Source organism: Urocitellus parryii, chromosome 13 (assembly GCF_045843805.1).
Source record: "Urocitellus parryii isolate mUroPar1 chromosome 13, mUroPar1.hap1, whole genome shotgun sequence".
In the NCBI taxonomy this organism is placed as follows: Eukaryota; Metazoa; Chordata; class Mammalia; order Rodentia; family Sciuridae; genus Urocitellus; species Urocitellus parryii.
In genome coordinates, this window is record NC_135543.1 from 55,698,485 (window position 1) to 55,714,948 (window position 16,464).

The 16,464-nt window shown below is 41.9% G+C and overlaps 1 protein-coding gene and 1 long non-coding RNA gene across 3 annotated transcripts in view; one reads left to right on the top strand and one right to left on the bottom strand.

The window, feature by feature from the left end:
* LOC144249984 (uncharacterized) overlaps window positions 1-3,585 on the bottom strand; it is a 31,302-nt gene extending 27,717 nt beyond the window's left edge. For both annotated transcript variants that reach the window (XR_013342356.1, XR_013342355.1), the window contains exons 1-2: window positions 3,370-3,585; window positions 2,832-2,973 (exon numbers count right to left, since the gene is read on the bottom strand). This is a non-coding gene — a long non-coding RNA (uncharacterized LOC144249984). The remainder of the gene's footprint in view (window positions 1-2,831; window positions 2,974-3,369) is intronic.
* Lrrc30 (leucine rich repeat containing 30) lies at window positions 169-2,099 on the top strand. The gene has a single exon (XM_026408880.2). The coding sequence runs from the start codon at window positions 520-522 to the stop codon at window positions 1,420-1,422; it is 903 nt and encodes a 300-aa protein (XP_026264665.2). The 5' UTR covers window positions 169-519; the 3' UTR covers window positions 1,423-2,099.
* Window positions 3,586-16,464: the final 12,879 nt, after the last annotated feature.

The following is a 16,464-nucleotide window of genomic DNA, read 5'->3' on the forward strand; positions in this document are numbered from 1 at the left end:
CATGGATGGCTTCGTTTTTTTTTTTTTTTTCAATTTCACTTCTTTTTTAGAGATGGGATTGTTATTAGCCTTGCTCAACTGTGATACTCAAGAAAAGCTGAGAGGGTAAAGTTATATGCAGCCGCCCTGTGACCTGTTTGCACATACCAGGTCAATAAAACTCAGGCAGAATGACAGTGACAGCTGCCTTGTGGCATTCAGAGGGAACTGAGTAGTTCTGTTTGGAAGCCTCAGGGACAAGTATATCATTACAGCCTGCCTGCTCAGACAGAAACTCTGTAAAACCCACCCTTGGGGACAGGCACAGCTCTCCGGGAGCCACCCAGGAACCAGTCTTGGACACAAGCAAAGTCTCACTGGGACTCTCCTGTCAGTTCTCTCCACACTGCGACCTCCTGGTCACAAGTCTGCTGTCACCATACTGCTCCTGCCTGCAGCCATCTGGATTTTAGCAACTGGAGCAGGACAAACTCTCAACCCTGAAGGTGGCAGAGAAGAGAGAGGGGCACGGAAGACACTATGGGGGCCAGGCAGTCAAGAGCCAACCCCAAGGACAAGGACCCCAAGAAGATGCTCCTGGGGAGGAGACAGAGGTTTTCTTCATGGGATGATACCCTACTCTTGGGAAAGGACCCGCGGTCCCTGTTGAAGCGGGGCATGCGCCACGTCAGCTTCAGCTTGGTCACCAAAGGGATGACGGACATCCCAGATTTTCTGTGGGGCTTGTCCGAGGTCCAGAAACTCAATCTGTCTCATAACCAGCTCAGGGTTCTCCCTCCTGAGGTGGGGAAACTGACCCACATCGTGGTCCTCAATTTGTGTGGCAATCGCCTGAAGAGTCTGCCCAGAGAAATCAGCCTCCTCCAGAGCCTCAAAGTCCTGTTTGTCAACATGAACTGCCTGACCGAGGTGCCGGCCGAGCTGAGCCTGTGCAGAAGCCTGGAAGTGCTGAGTGTGTCGCACAACTGCCTGTCCCAGCTTCCCGCCAGCTTCTCCGACCTCTCCAGATTGAAGAAGCTGAACCTCAGCAACAACTACTTTGCGCATATCCCCATCTGTGTGTTCTCGCTGAAGGAACTGGACTTCTTGCATGTGGGCTCAAATCGCTTGGAAAACATCGCCGAGAGCATCCAGTGCCTGGCCAGCCTGCAGATCTTCATTGCCGAGAGCAATAACATCCACTCCTTCCCGAGGTCCCTTTGCCTCATCACGAGCCTAGAGCTGCTGAACCTAAACAACAATGACATCCAGACCCTCCCGGAGGAGCTCTACCTGCTGAACAGGTTGGCAAGGATTGCCTGGAATCCCATGGACAAAGGGCTCCACATTTCCCATAACCCTTTATCCAAGCCCCTGCCCGAGCTGGTGGAGGGAGGCCTGGAGATGCTCTTCAGCTACCTAAAGGACAAAAAACACAGCTGATTGGGCACCAAAGGCGAGACTCGGAGCCAGCTCATCTGGATTCTGTCAACTGGGGTACTCCTCTAGTCTAAGCTGCCTTCTCCAACTGTTGGTATTTATCAATGCTTTTGTTACCGTTTGCTGTATCGCTGTCCAGCATCCATCCATGGGAGGGGTTCACAGTAACCTCCAGGATGTTATGCTCATCTCCTTCTAAACAAAAAATTGAAGCAGGCTTTTGGTTTTCACTAAGGAGAACCAAATTGATCTAGTTCTTCTAAGGAGCAATGAGATTCAGCCCTAGGTAGAGTGAATAACAGATCTGGATTTGATGTAATTCAAAAGTCAAAATATTTACTAAGTATGTACCGTGTGTCCAGTATGAAGCAATGGTCATCATCCGGTTTCAGATGGTTTCTACCCTTGTATTGGCAACCTGTGACCAGGTGGCAAGAAGCAAGACATATGTCAGTCTCTGAGCATGACTTGGGACCAAAGGGCAAGGGGGAGCTGGGCTCTTCATTGTCAAAGGACCAAAACAGGCAGAGCCTTCCCCTCAAGTGCTAGGGAAACAGTCATAGGAATTTTTCCTTTAAAAATGCCTAAAAGGTAGTAATTAAACTGCTCGTGTTTGTGTCTGGAGGTGAGTAACAGGGGTGGCATGATGACTTTCAGATAATAAAAAGGAACTGATTTCAGTGTGTAGTTTCAACCTTCTTTCCCATCCCTCTCCCACCATCAACCCTCTCTCTGCATGGCTTTGCTAAAGATACTAGCCTGTAATCAAATCACCCCATTATGATTCCACTTTTCTCCCTTCCTGGATTTGCCTTCTCAGAGATAAGCTAATCATTGTGTGTGTGTGTGTGTGTGTGTGTGTGTGTGTGTGTGTGTGTATAGAGGTGGGGGCACTGGCCAAAAGAGGCAGGGAAATAATCACCCTTTTAAAATGCAAAAAAGGAGAATATTTGCTACTTGGATTTTTATATGTGGACATTTACAAAATGAGTTTATTGACATTTAAAAGATCTTTTGGACAAAAGTCTCTGTAAAAACATTAAACTTGCTTTGTTTTTCATTTTCAAAGTACACAGCTTAAGTAAGTAGTTAAGGCAGATATCAGGCAAGCAATGGCAGGGCTCCTGCACCCAGGGTCATTGGATCTTACTGCCAGCACAGCAGCCAAGGCCCCTAAGACATTAGTATTCATTTAGGGTTAAAAAAATTTAGAATGAAAAGGTAGCATTGAAGAAGATACAGAATCTTCAGCTCCCAAAGAGCCAATTGCTCTGTTCTTTTTTTTTTTTTTTCCACATTAGTCTGCAGAATATACCAAACAACAAAAAATAAGAAGACTTAGGATTTGGGGTTGCAGCCAAGACTCATATAACTTCATCTTAATACTTTTAGTTTAATCCAATTAAACTTACATTTATCAGCACTTTCCCCCATCTGGACCCTGGCCTGGGAACCCGAGAGGAATAACGTCCTGTTCCTTCTCCCAAGGAGCTCTCGGTCAGTGAAGGAGATGGGTCCACATGGGTTTCTTTCATGTGTAGCAAAGCTTGATCCCTGTTAGAGAGAGGACCGACGGGGTGAGGCTACAATAACACACTGTGTGGTGCAGCTTAACCCGAGTGCCAAAATCTCACTAAGCAAAGAACACCATTGGGATGAATCAGTCAAAACCTTCATTCACAGCAGCCAACTAACCCTAGTTCCTCCCCTTCCTCCTCTTGCCCCATTTGGAAAAAATAGCCAAGGGCAGGGATAATGAGGAGTTCTTTCTCAGGTTCTGAGCTAAGGCAATTGTAGTGTTCAGCTGCCTTCTCACTTTTTCTAAGAGCTGTTCAAAGGGGGTCCAAATAACTTATTCATAGGAGCAAGTGCTTTTTCCCAACAGACCCCAAAGTCAATTATCCTATCCATAAAAGAAAGAAGCCAATTCCTGCTGTTATCATCAGATACCATAGTTCCATTTGCACATTTGTGCACGAGCTCCTCTGTTGAACCGTTGCAAAGAGACTTCACCGACATCACTTGCAGGCAGCTAAAGAAGTCTCTTCTAAAATTCCCCCCTCCAGCAGCAGCTGGAGACCTGCAGATCCCTGCCAGGCACACACAGGCACACTCCAAAATCCTCACCCACGTTCGCCGGTTGGAGCCAAGACTATTTAAAAACATCAGTGAAATTCTTACTTGACCTCCTGACTCAGTGGGAAATTAGAGAGCAAGGCTTCTCCTGCAGAACTAGACAGGTCACTTTCTGGAGTTCTCGCTGAAGCACATGCAGCTGTCAGACAGACACGGGCATGTGCCAGGGTCATGCCCGTTAGTGTGTGCTGCTGTGGAACCTCTTGGGCTCACGCTGAATCTCCATGACCTTGCTGTGGGCAGAGACGCAGGCGAGGATGGCAGTGCCACACTGTTCCTGCTGAGCAGTCATTTTATTTCCTCTCTGAGCCTTCTCAGTCACTTGATCCCATGGTAACTCTACTCCAGGGAAAGAATGTGACCATATTTTGAAGGTGACCCAAGAGCTTATTATACTTTTAGTAAGAAAAAAAAACCGGTATCAATTTGGTTGCCAGCTACCATTGGTGCCTTTCAAAAAAATATAATAGCAAGATTTTCCTTTGTTAACACTCGGCATTGAGGAAATCATTAAAGTTTAGTAGTTGCCTGTTGTGCTTTAGATATTGATTCTTTGTGAATGCTTCCTATGATTGATAAATGGAAGTGCTGAGCAAAACACTGGTTAACATGCTTAGTTATTCAGAACACTAATGTGGAGGGAATCGGACATGACCTTCAGTGTCTTCGCTGTCACATTGTACAGTCTGTTGACCACCTGTGAAGGGCTCCTTGCTTACCTATTGTACTTCTAATAAAGACACATTCGAGTAACTTCCAGGTGTTTCCAAAGCGTTGGCTATCAAAGCACTGAGGAGGATTGCATCGGCTGCAGAGCATATTTATCCAAAGAATACAAGCTAATTGAGTGCTTGATGTGAGGAGCTCGCTGCTCCCGTTCCCGATGATGCTGGGGTTTTCATGTCACTCAGCTCTCAGCATGGAGCGATGCCAGGGTGTGTTCAGAAATACCTTTCAAAGCCGTTGCAGCTTATAAGCACACAATTAAGAAAAACTCGAGGTTTCTAAGAAGGGAAGAAGACTGTGAAAAGACACATCTGTTGAAGGAATAATACTGCTAAATGCATAATACTGCTGCATATTAGAAAGAAAGATGTAGTCATTGCTTAGCGTATTGACTTAGTAAATGGCTTATAGAAGCAATGTGCTCCATTCTCTGGCTTTGGGGGATAGACTGCCTTTCTGTGGTAACCAAAGACAGAGTGACATCAGGACCTTGCACCTGGATTTCACGATGAAGTCATGCTTGTGCTGGAAAAGAGATAACGGAGGACATGCTGTGGCTATTTGTATGGGTACATTCCAAGACCCCCTTTTATTTTGGCCATGAATTATTGCATTTTGAAAGTCCATCTCATATGCCTCAGAACACCTACTGCTATACATTTTGGTAGCAAGATCAAAGGATCATGGGCTCAGTCATTCAAGTATCAACAGTTTTCTGAGATTACCAGGCAAGTGAGGCCTGCAGGCTGACCGGGTGCTATCTTCAGTCATATGCATAGATTCTAGAGAGTCCCCTCTTTGAATGGATTCATTGAAATCCTGATACAGATAGTAAAAAATTACAACATCAGTTCAGGAAATGATCTAAACTAGAAATAAAATAGCAGAAATTCAGGTTGCTGTGCTTGAGCCAATATGAAGATACTAAATGATGCCATCTCTACCATGTGAGTGTCCAGGGCTCTCCACCTTCTTATTCCAGGAATTATTTCCAGGACTCTGTAAGATGTTCTTGAGCATCACAAGACCCCAGTATAGATTTAATATGCAACTAAGTCCAATGCAATTTCTAAATTACTATTAACTCAGGACACCAAAATAAAAGTCTTTCATGTAGTTTAAGGAAAAATAAAATTCAGAGGAATATGAAAGGTGTCATATGCAATAACAGGAACAATCTTGACCTTATAGAGAACAGAACTTCCTACGGTGTTCTTTTTAAGTTACCCATCAAGTTATACATTGAATCCAAAGCAGCACTAATTTAAAAAAGACAGCATAGTAATAAAAAGGGTTCAAAAAGTGGGCACATAATGAATCTGCAAGAGCTTGGGCATCATTAGACCAGCATAACGGAAAGCTATTAGCATGAAGCTTGCTATGCAGATTTTTTTAGTAGTGTCACAGGAGTCTATTTGCAAAGAGAGAGTTTATTTCCTACTACTTCTAAACTCACTCCTTATTTCAGCACAGGACAGAAAATAAAAGGCACACTGAAGCTGTTATCAAAATATTGCCTGATACATGTGAGAGAAACATGATGAACAGTGCAAGATCATCCGCTTTTTTTCTTTTTCTTTCTTTTTCTTTTCTTTTTTTTTTTTTTTGTGCTAGGGATTGAACCCAGAGCATCGTGCGTGCCAGGCAAGCACTCTACCGCTGAGCTGAAGCCCCAGCCCAGAGCTTTGGCTTTGATGTTGAGAGTTAGAGCTGATGACCAGATATCACATAATCACTCACATTCTTTGGTCTTCAGTAATTTGAGCTCTTCAGAAATCAGTGTGCCAGACATTCTCCCTTAGGGAAGTCTGAGTTCTCTCCCGTTCTCCTGATTGCCATGCCCACCCCTATGTATGCACACAAGTGGGACGGTGGGAAAAGCTCTGGAATGAGACACAAGCATGTCGACGATTGCTCAGCACTTAGAGAGCATCTGTGTGTCCTGAGACCACATAGGCTCTGGGGACATGAGGATGCAACAAACTGCTGTCCTAGATGCTCCAGAGTCCATGAGCAGAGAAGACATGCCCACTCAACAGGAGTGAAGAGATGGGTAAACAAGTAGAAAGGCATTTGGGTGAGATTATAGGATGGCAGAAGTATGGAGCGACTAGCAGCCCTAGCCCTCAGTTGGAAAGATTCTGAAATAGTAGATCTGGGTGAGACCCAAATTTCTCACTTTAATAAAGCTTTTAGGTAGTCATTCTGCTGTTCTCTCTGGGTGGAGAATTGCTGAGGTAGGCCCTTACCGAAGCAGTCAGCTATGTGTCTGATCAGCCAACGGGGCCATGAGCCTGGCTATTGAAAGAGGGCAAGGAAAGGTGGGAGGACCCTGAAACTGGTCAGCAGATTGGAGCCCCATGGGGGCTCTGTGATGAGATTCATCTGGGCAGCTGTGAAAAATTTAGAGGTCCAACTCCCTTGATATGCTCTCAGATTCAGTGGGGCAAGGGTACTTCCTGGCATGTGCAGTTGGAACAAGCCCTCCAGGTGTTTCCGGACACAAGGCAGGACGGAGAAAGCCTGGCCTAGCCGAGTGTGGGCCCACTGGAGACTGCAAAGCTCTGGTCCTAGATTCTGCTGTCTCTGGGTGCTGCTGAGATTCCTGCGATCTCTGCCCCTGGAGACCTGAGCTCCTAGATGACTGTTATTTTGGCATCTCGTATAGAGCAGATGTTCAAGATCAAGGGAGGGAAGGAGGGAAGGAGAATGTGAACCCCAGGCACTGAGCACTCCACCTCTCTGGGCCTCCGTTTTCTACAAAGTGAGGCCCTTGTATTCACCTTAAAATGAACTTAACTTTAAACTCTTTTCGGCTCCGAAATTCTATGACTGTATATATTTTTTTTAACTTTGTCTTCTTCTTATTTAATGCCTCAGTAAATAGATACCTGAGCTTATAATTATTGTGATTATTCAAGTGAAGCAAAAAACATTGTGGTGATGGGTTGTGATCTGCAGGAGTGCTTTAATGTCTCCTTGCAGCACCAGAGAAAATACAATTTTAATTTTGGTTGACATTCAAAAATATTAAATGAGGTAGGCTTGTATTGAAGGTGAATCAAGGAGTCTGCAGACTTACAAATTGTCTGGATTCTATCTCTAATTTTCTTATTGGGTTGGAGTCTCAGAGGGGGAAAAAGTCTATTTGACTTTGTTGTTTGATTGATTAAAAAATTCTCTGGTTTATGTTTCTAAAACAGATGAAATTCTGGAGCTGGGGTTGTGGCTCAGTGGTAGAGCACTTGCCTGGTATGTGAGAGGCACTGGGTTCATTTTATTTAATAAATAAATGAAATAAAAATATTGTGTCCATTTACTAGATGTGATGGGAGGGAAGGGGAGGGGAAGGGGGATAGGAAGGACAGCAGAATAAAATAGACATTATGATTGCTGTATGTATATAGGTGACTGTATGACCAGTGTGATTCCACAACCTGTACAATCAGAAAAATTAGAAATTATACCCCATTTGATTCAAATATATGAAATGTCAAGATCATTGTACTGTCATGTGTAACTAATAAAAAAAATTTAAAGGAGACAAAATTCCTAATAATCTGTTTTCCCTTGAAAATAAAAAACCCAAAAGCATCTTGTTATATTTGGTTAAATAATATGTTGTGGGAACTTAGAGTTGAAATATTTGCTCTTAAACAAAAAAACAAAACAAAACAAAAAAAAACATCATAGTGTACTTCAAAGTTGAGAAATGTTATTGGAAATTCACACCACCTACAAAGTGCTTCCCCGTCTACATGCACATACATTTTCAAGAGTAGCTTCTGAAAATAGATACTTATGGAGCTGCAAAATAACTTTTCCTTCGGTATTTTTTTTAATAATATCATTCGTCTCTCCACCTTCATTTGTAAAGCTACAAATTAATGTTATCTACATTATACAAATAAAAAATTAAAGATTTTAGGGTTTTTTTTCTGACTAACCTCAGTTATCTGAGGGCACATTACAGTTGGGTTTGACAAGCATTCTTGAATAATCTTGTTGCCATAAGTACTTTGAAAATTTAAAGTCCATTTCTTACTAGAACTGGACTCAGCCAATGTATAAGAGAAGGTTAAAGATTTTTTATTTTGGAAATTACAGAAATAGAACAAAGAATCCATCCCAGAAGCATGATAAAATATTTCTTATATTTTAATTCTTTATACTATCTTATTATCATGGTTAAATTTCTATCATACATAATCAAGAAATTTGTTTCATCCCCCAGAAATGTACGCAACATGTTTCCTACAGAAAATTTAAATTGTTCACTTGACTGTGTAGTGTAATATGTTGGTTAAATTGATTTGTAAATGAACTTGCCAGGCTCTTGTCAATGAATCTGCCACAACAAATACCATCTTAGCTGGCTTTCTGCTAAGCTAAAAACGGAAAGTAACTCCATTACGGATTGATCAGAATGAGCGGGTTCATTCCTTTTATGCCACATGGGATTGGTTCCTTCCCAGTTGTTGCCTATTACATAAAGGCTGAGAATGAATTTGACAAAACCTCATAGAACACGTGCAGTAAAGAGCCGGGGAAGCAGATCTGCTCAGTGGGTGTTGAGAACCTGCATATTCCATAAAAAGGCCTAAAACTTGGTAAACTCTTGGGCATTTACTTCTAAGTCCTTGGAATATCCTGCCTGATAAGAGTGTCTTTGTTTTCCTGGGGTTTTGAGCAATAACAAAGAGTATATCTTCATGGTGGCATTTATGGTAGACCCTTGGGCAACATGGTATGGGTCTAATCTCTAGAGAGGCTAAAAACTGAAGAACTAAAGTTCTTCATATATAGGGGCTCCATGACTGATCCATGTCATGCCTCCATGTGTGGATAAAAACCCTGGACATCAAGACTCAGGTGATCTTTCCTGGAATAAATAACTCATATATTTTAAATTGTATGTCATTCTGAATAGTGTGATGAAACCTCAGACCATCCTGCTAGAGGGGTATAAATTACCCCTTTATCCAGCGTATCCACACTGTATATGCTACCCACCCATTCGTCATTTAGTAGCCATTCTGGTGATCAGATACACTGTTCTGAATCTTATAAAGACCACATTCACATAACTTTTAATTTAATATGTTTTTATAGTAGTTCCATTCTATTGTAAGTTGTTGTTTATCTCTTACTGCACCTAATTTATAGATTAAACTTCGTCATAGGTATGTTTGTATTTTTTTTAAAAAAAGAAGGGTGAATAGGATTTGCTACCATCCACCATTTCAGGCATCTACCAGGAGTCTTCAAATGTAAATAAAAAGAAAGAATAGGACTGGAAGAGGTAGGTGCTGTGGGATGATCAGGAAAGTTCCTGAGACCTGTAGGCAGCAAGGAGGATAGCCATGTAGATATTTCAGGGTAAAATAACTCATACAGAAGAGAGATCAAGTGGAAAGGGAACAGTGTGACTTACAGGTCCATGGAACAACAGTGAAGCCAGTGTGGCTGAAGGCAGTGAATGCAGAGGAGAGTTGCAAGGTCACTTTGACATTGGGAATGGCTCTCTAGGCCTTTGGAAGGACTTTGCTCTGAGTGAAGTGGGAAACTATCAGAGGTTTGAAACAGAAAAGAAAACTACACTCTGCCTTAAATTTAGAGGAGTTACTTGTACAGCTGAGTTGAGCAAAGGCAGTAGGGGTAAGAGTGACAGCAGGGAGACTAGTTAGCAGTCTATTTATTGCCATACTTCTGGTGACTGATGATGGTCACTTGCACCAGTGTGGAAGTGGTAGAAGTGGAGGTCCAGGGAAGGAGATAGTTTTGAAAATAGGACCAGCAAAATGGTTGAAGGACTAGACATGAAGGTGGAGAGAGAACCAGAGTAACTTCAGTGTGCTCCTCATGAACCATCCGAGGGCTAAAGTTGTCATTTATTGAGAGGAAGAGTTTAGGAGAGAAGGTCAGGAGTTTGCTTTTCAACATGTGGTTTTTGAAATGATCCATAGGCTTTCAAATGGGTCTGCTGTATGGGTACTTGGATGACGAATCTAAAGTGCAGTGGAGAGTTCTAGATTGGAAATCAGATTTGGAAAAATATACTGGCAAAAACCTACAGGAAGAAGATAGAAAATAGGAATATCCATTGTAAATGGTTTTGATTTAAAAATGGTAACTTTTTTTTTCTTTATGTTGTGGTAAAGTGCTGTGTTCAGTTATCTGAGAAATTCCCATATGGTGTAGTTTTACCAGATACCGCTAAATGAGATATCATTGAATCTAGATCTCACACCTGTTTGTGAAAACCCTTGAAATTATTGGTTGGTGGGAAGAGAGGTGTTCTCTAATCAGGGAAATCTGAGATAGGAGGAACAAGTGTTCTAAGTGGACTCTCAGACCCTGTCTGCCTTCTCCTCCCTACTCGCCTAGTTGGCAGCAGTTTAAATCAGCCATCAAGCACAGATCCACATTGGTGTTACACAAGTCTCAGTTCACTGGACACGTGTCCATCAATCTCCCTGCCCTCTTTTCCTTTCTCCATTTTTAATTTGTTTCAATTTGCAGAAACATCCTTAAGTTTTCCTGCTTCATGGCTAGAGCTAGAGCAATGGGTAGCCAAACCAATGCTCACCTTCGATTTCCTCTGGGAACTTGGAGCAGGAAAATTTCCCATCAATCTGTCAATCCAATAAGTACACTTTAGAATGAGAAATTTGATAGATATAATTTAGGAGTGGGTCCTGAGCCTTCTCCTACCTACACACTGCTGAGATCTCACTGCAACGTGGGTGCCTCTTTTGGCTCTTCTACTTATCTGAATTACTACTAATGTCATTCCAATTTATGCAGAAACAAATACAACCTCACTAAATGTCATCTTTTATTTTGGCTTCCTCCCAATTCTCTCCACAGGCACGAGAACCATGAAGTTACGCACAAAGAGGAGGTTTGGTGCCATAGGTACTATCAGTGAGGGGCCTGGAAACCGTCCCCTGACCTGTGATCTGTTTGTACACAATTCACTGAGCAGGGAAAGGGGGGGGGGACTTCCTTTCTGGTATCAATGACAGGATGTGATTCATTGTTTCTTTTTGTTGTTATTTTGTTTCATTTCTGCACAGGATATTTGAACCAAAGAAAAAGTTCATGTCTGTGTGCTTATTTTTTTTTTTCACATCTGGGTCAAATAGTCTGATTGTGGTTTATATCTTGCTAATAAAAGGTCTTTGAACCCACTGTGCACTCCTAGTGTAAATGGCAGAGACAGCCACAGAATTTTACCTTCTCACCGGGAAATTATTTTCTCTCTGTGTGTTTTGATGGTGACAGGCTTTCTTCCAACTTGCAGTTCTTCCTCCTTGGGGGAATAGAAATGTAAGGAATAATTTCTGATTTGATATTTCCTGTTCTACTCACGTACCACTGCAGTTTAAAGACTATCTACCAAACTAGCTAACAACCCACTTTCAAAACTATACTTTGGGAAAACAGGAGGCCAAGGGGAAGAGAAGAAAAAGTCTCTTCAAAGAATACATTTGAGGATATACGTGAAGTATTTGGAAGAAGAGATGATTTGCTAATTCTACTGGGCACATAACATTGTATAAAGCTACATTGATGTGATCTGGGTAAGATGATTCTTAAGCTAAAATTCTATCATTATGCTGTATAAGGCACTGTCATTGTAAGCGAAGATGTTTGCCTATCACACATAATTCAAAATAGTCTTGGTTCATCACTAATTCTGGAAAAGAATGATGATACTTGTTTACTGGCTAACATGACATAGCCATGGGAAAGTGATGTAAACATACTTCAGAATTCACAGAGTTTATCAGCGTCCAAATAAAAATTCTCAAATGTTTTTTTAAACTCAGGGAATTAACATGATTTTGAATTTTGTGCCCAAATGAGACTTTATTAATAATGTTATCACAGTACTTTAAATCTGTAAATCTCAAATTTTTAGGTGATAGAATGATGCTGCAGAGGAGTAGATATGAATTAGTTTGGAATCAAAGGTAATAAAAATGGCACATGGTACTCTGTTCAAGGGATGGCCTTGAACACATTTTGGTCTTCTTAGTATAACATCCAAAAGTTACAGACTCTAGAACCAAAAGGAAACAAACACTAAGATTTGCCTAACCTAAACTTCTCTCCCACACATTTTCTGTAAATATCTGGGCTCCAACATACAGGAATAAAGGACTGTCCAGTGCAAATAGTCAAGCCCATTGATTTCCTTCATCTTTCTCCATTAAATATGGTCTTCCTCCTGTGTTCTCCATCGGAGTAAAAAGAACGTTCAGCACCCAGAAACTCCAGCTTCCCTGGGTCCCCTTACCTAACCCACCTCCCAGTCCTGAGATTCTACCTCACAAATCTTCTCTCCATCTCTTCTACTGTCCTTCCATCCCAGCCCACATGCTGTCTCATTCCGGTCTCCCGGGTCCCTTCTCATGACCCATTTTCATCTATCTTCCCTGTAGCAAGAGGAATTTTTAGAATGTAAATTAGCTCTTGTTACGCCCCTGCTTAACATCTGTCCATATGCCCTTGTAAGAAAGTGCAAGATCTTTAATATGGTCTTCATGTCCCTGCAAGTTTCAGGATCTGATGGCTCCCTCAGAGTCATTGTCCACCATGGTGGCCTCTCATGAAGGTCCACCATCCTGGGCTTTTTGAGTTCCAGAAGTCACCAAACACTCTTCTACCTGGGGACATTCAAATTGCTGCTCCCTGTCCCTGCAATGATCTTGCTTGGCTAAAGCCTGCCTGTCCTTCAGGTTTCCTCTGAAATATATCTCAGAGCACTTACTTTTCCTTTGTAGTTACCACAGTTGACATTACATGTACATGTGTGTCCACATGCATGTGTGTATAATTAACGTAGTTAAATTTTGTTTATATACATATGCACACACATAGATGTATAATTTGGGTAGTGTGTGTCTCCCTGTGACAACAGTGTATCTGCTTCATCTTACTGTTGTATTACCCAGCATAGAACATGCTTCTTGCTCTTTTTGAGCACTTAATACATTGTATCAAATCAGATGTAATTATTAGAAAGGTATTCATATCTAATTATTAAAAAATAATTTATAGAAAACTTGGAATGGAACTATTTGACCCAGTTATCCCACTCATCTGTTTATACCCAAAGGATTTAAAATCAGCATACTACATTGACAAGGCCACTTCAATGTTTATAGCAACTCAATTCAAAATATACAAGCTATGGAATCACACTAGGTGCCCTGCAATAGATGAACGGATAAAGAAAATGTGGTATATACACACAATGGAATATCACTCAGCCATAAAAAAGAATATAATTATGGCATTTGCCAGTAAATGGATAGAACTAGAGAATATCTTGCTAAGAGAAATAAGCCAATCCCCAAAAAAACAAATGCAGAATGTTCTCTCTGATACGTGGATACTAACTCACAACAGAGGAGGGAAACATTAGAAGTTCATTGGACTAGACAAAGGGAATGAGGGGAAGGGAGGAGGAATAGGAATAGAAAAGGCATTAGAATAAGTTGGACGTATCTTTGCTATCCTTATATATGAATAAATGACCAATGTAATTACATATCGTATACAACCATAAAACAGGATCCTAAATGGAACAAGTTATACTTACTCTATGTGTGTATAATAATATATCAAAATACACTCTACTTTCATGTATATCTGGAAAGAACAAATAAAAAAAGAAGGTAAAAGAAAATAATTAATTTATAGATTGTGCATTAGTTGAAATGTATTTTTACCAACCAAATACCCTGTTAAGTGGTATCTTTTTGTGCAAAACAGAGTTGTGCTACGTTAAAAAATATAGTCCTGGGGAGCCAAAGAATAAACACATGAATGAAGTACTCATCACTTATTTAAGCTAACTTTAACATTAACAGTGCATGCATAATTAAACTCACAGTCATGAGTTAAATAAATAAATGATTAGCTTGGGGACAGGATGGCCACCATGGGCCATATCATCTCCTTCACTGTTTGTTTGGTAGAGGACATTATCTAGTTGCTGTAGTTTAGCTACATATGTTTCCTTAGTTGATGATGTGTGGAATAAATAATAATGATGATTAAATAATGATAATAACATGAATATAAATTAAATTATTTCAATGCTTACCATGAATCAGCTTCATTTGAATCTTGCCAGATCTTTAATACAAAGTTACTCATTATTACCCTATTTTACAGGTTGGGAAACTGAGACTTGGAGAGCTTAAATGACCTGTAATTCCAGGAGCTGGACATTGACCCCAGGTCTGGGACTGCAGTGTCGTGGTTCCAAAGCCCTGTACCATGGCCATTGTCACAAACATTTTCATGATCACCCACAAGGGGCATCAGGATTGTGATGAAAGACTTTCCCTTTCTTTTTCTTCTAAATAGTACACAAAAGAGTTCTTAACTCAGAATTTAATTGAAATAAAGAGCCATGTAGTTTGTATATCATCAGTAACATTTCACTGATTATTTTCTTCATTCAATGAATACAAATGTTTTTTACACTGGTTTCAGCTGTAGCAACTCTGTTAAAATATCCAGTTTGTATACCTGTTTCTTTAAAAAAGATGGCATGGACACTCCAGCATGCCACAGGGCTGTTTTGTATCCCCACCCGCCCATGACATGGGCATTGGAGGACCCTCATCCAAGAAGTAGCAGGAGAAGGTGGGGGATTGGACCATATGATGGTTACATTTCTTAATAAATCTTTACCACGGCACTGGTTATTGGTTCTCATTTCCACTAACAAGGGAAGTGGGACAAGAATGTGCCCATGTCTTCTGTTGGCCAAAGGATGCCAGCAGACACCTCTCATGTGGTTCATGTAAATATTACTATGGGGAAGGGTTCTGTGGGAGAATCGCAAGTCAGCAGGGAGTCAAAGCTGTAGAAAATGAGAGAAAGGAGGTTGGGCGGGATGGGTGAAGCCAGAGCAGGCTGAATTTCACAGCCTTCCAGCATAGGCTGCCAGGGACGGGTCAAATCCCCATGAAGGAGCTGGGCTAGGTGGCCGATCCTTGCCCATTCCAGATCCCTCTCCCAGGCAGGAGCTATTGGAACAGTCTCTGTCTGGTTCTGGGAAAGCTTGTTCCTTGACATCTGCCCTGCTTCTCCTCCTCCCCTGCAGCATTCCTGCTGTCACAGTGAGAATGGTCCCTTACTGCAGTCAAACCAATGTGCGCCTCTCAGAGAGCATTGGTCTTGTGGCTCCTGATGGCCTGAAGTTGAACCCCCGACGTACAGGCTTTGCATTAATGCCCAAGCTCACCATATGGGAGTCAGGCTGACTGCTCCACTGTGCCTGCTCTGGGCTGTGTGTATGGCTGCCTTCCTTGTTGTTTGTTGATGGGGGGATCTTCGTCATGATCCTTTCCTTGTTCCTCTCTCCCTCAAGCATCCCCTGGCTTAAGGCTGGGAGCTGTCTCCCTGTGCTCTGCCAGGTGCTGTCTGTGACCTGCTGCAGGATCACAGTCCACACCGCACAGTGAGAGTGCGTCCTATCAAGCCCCAAGGCTCCAGAGCATCTTGGCCATTCACAGCTTGGCACATGCCAAATGGTCCTGAAACAAAATCTACAATTTCTGATTCAAACAAGCCTTCAGATACGGTAGTAACATTTTACTGATTATTTTCTTCATTGAATGAATACAATTTTTTTTTTTACACGGGTTTCAGCTGTAGCAACTCTTAAAATATCTGGCTGTGAAAATCGAAGACAGTTTAAGGACTGTTGTAGGCATGCACTCAGCCCTTCAATCATGTGTTCAATACCTCGGAAAGTGACGGCAAATCAAGGATGAAATGAAACAGCAAACAGAGCAAAGGCAGGTTTCACGTGTGGTGGCAGCTCTGTCACTTCAAGCTTCAGACAGAAGGCTGGATTAAAATGCTGAGCGTGATGGATGATGCGCGCACGTCCCAGATGAATTGTTCGGGCTGCTGACATAGAGCATGCTTTTGGCACTACGTCTTCTAAGTCAAAAGAAAAAAAAAAATTAAGTGTAGGACAAAGTTGATCTCATCCCCTGGGGACTTCCGTGCTCCAGGATATCCTTCTAAGAGCTCAGGGTCCAGGCACTCAATTCCCCAGTTGGTAGGAGGTGGAGAGCTCTCAGAGGTGCCTGGGCATGGCCCTATTGCAGACTCCTCCATAGGTCATCCCCAAATCTCACAGGCTGA

Bases quoted from the DNA above. Each gene is read 5' to 3' on its own strand.
- Lrrc30 (XM_026408880.2), top strand. From the start codon at position 520: ATGGGGGCCAGGCAGTCAAGAGCCAACCCCAAGGACAAGGACCCCAAG.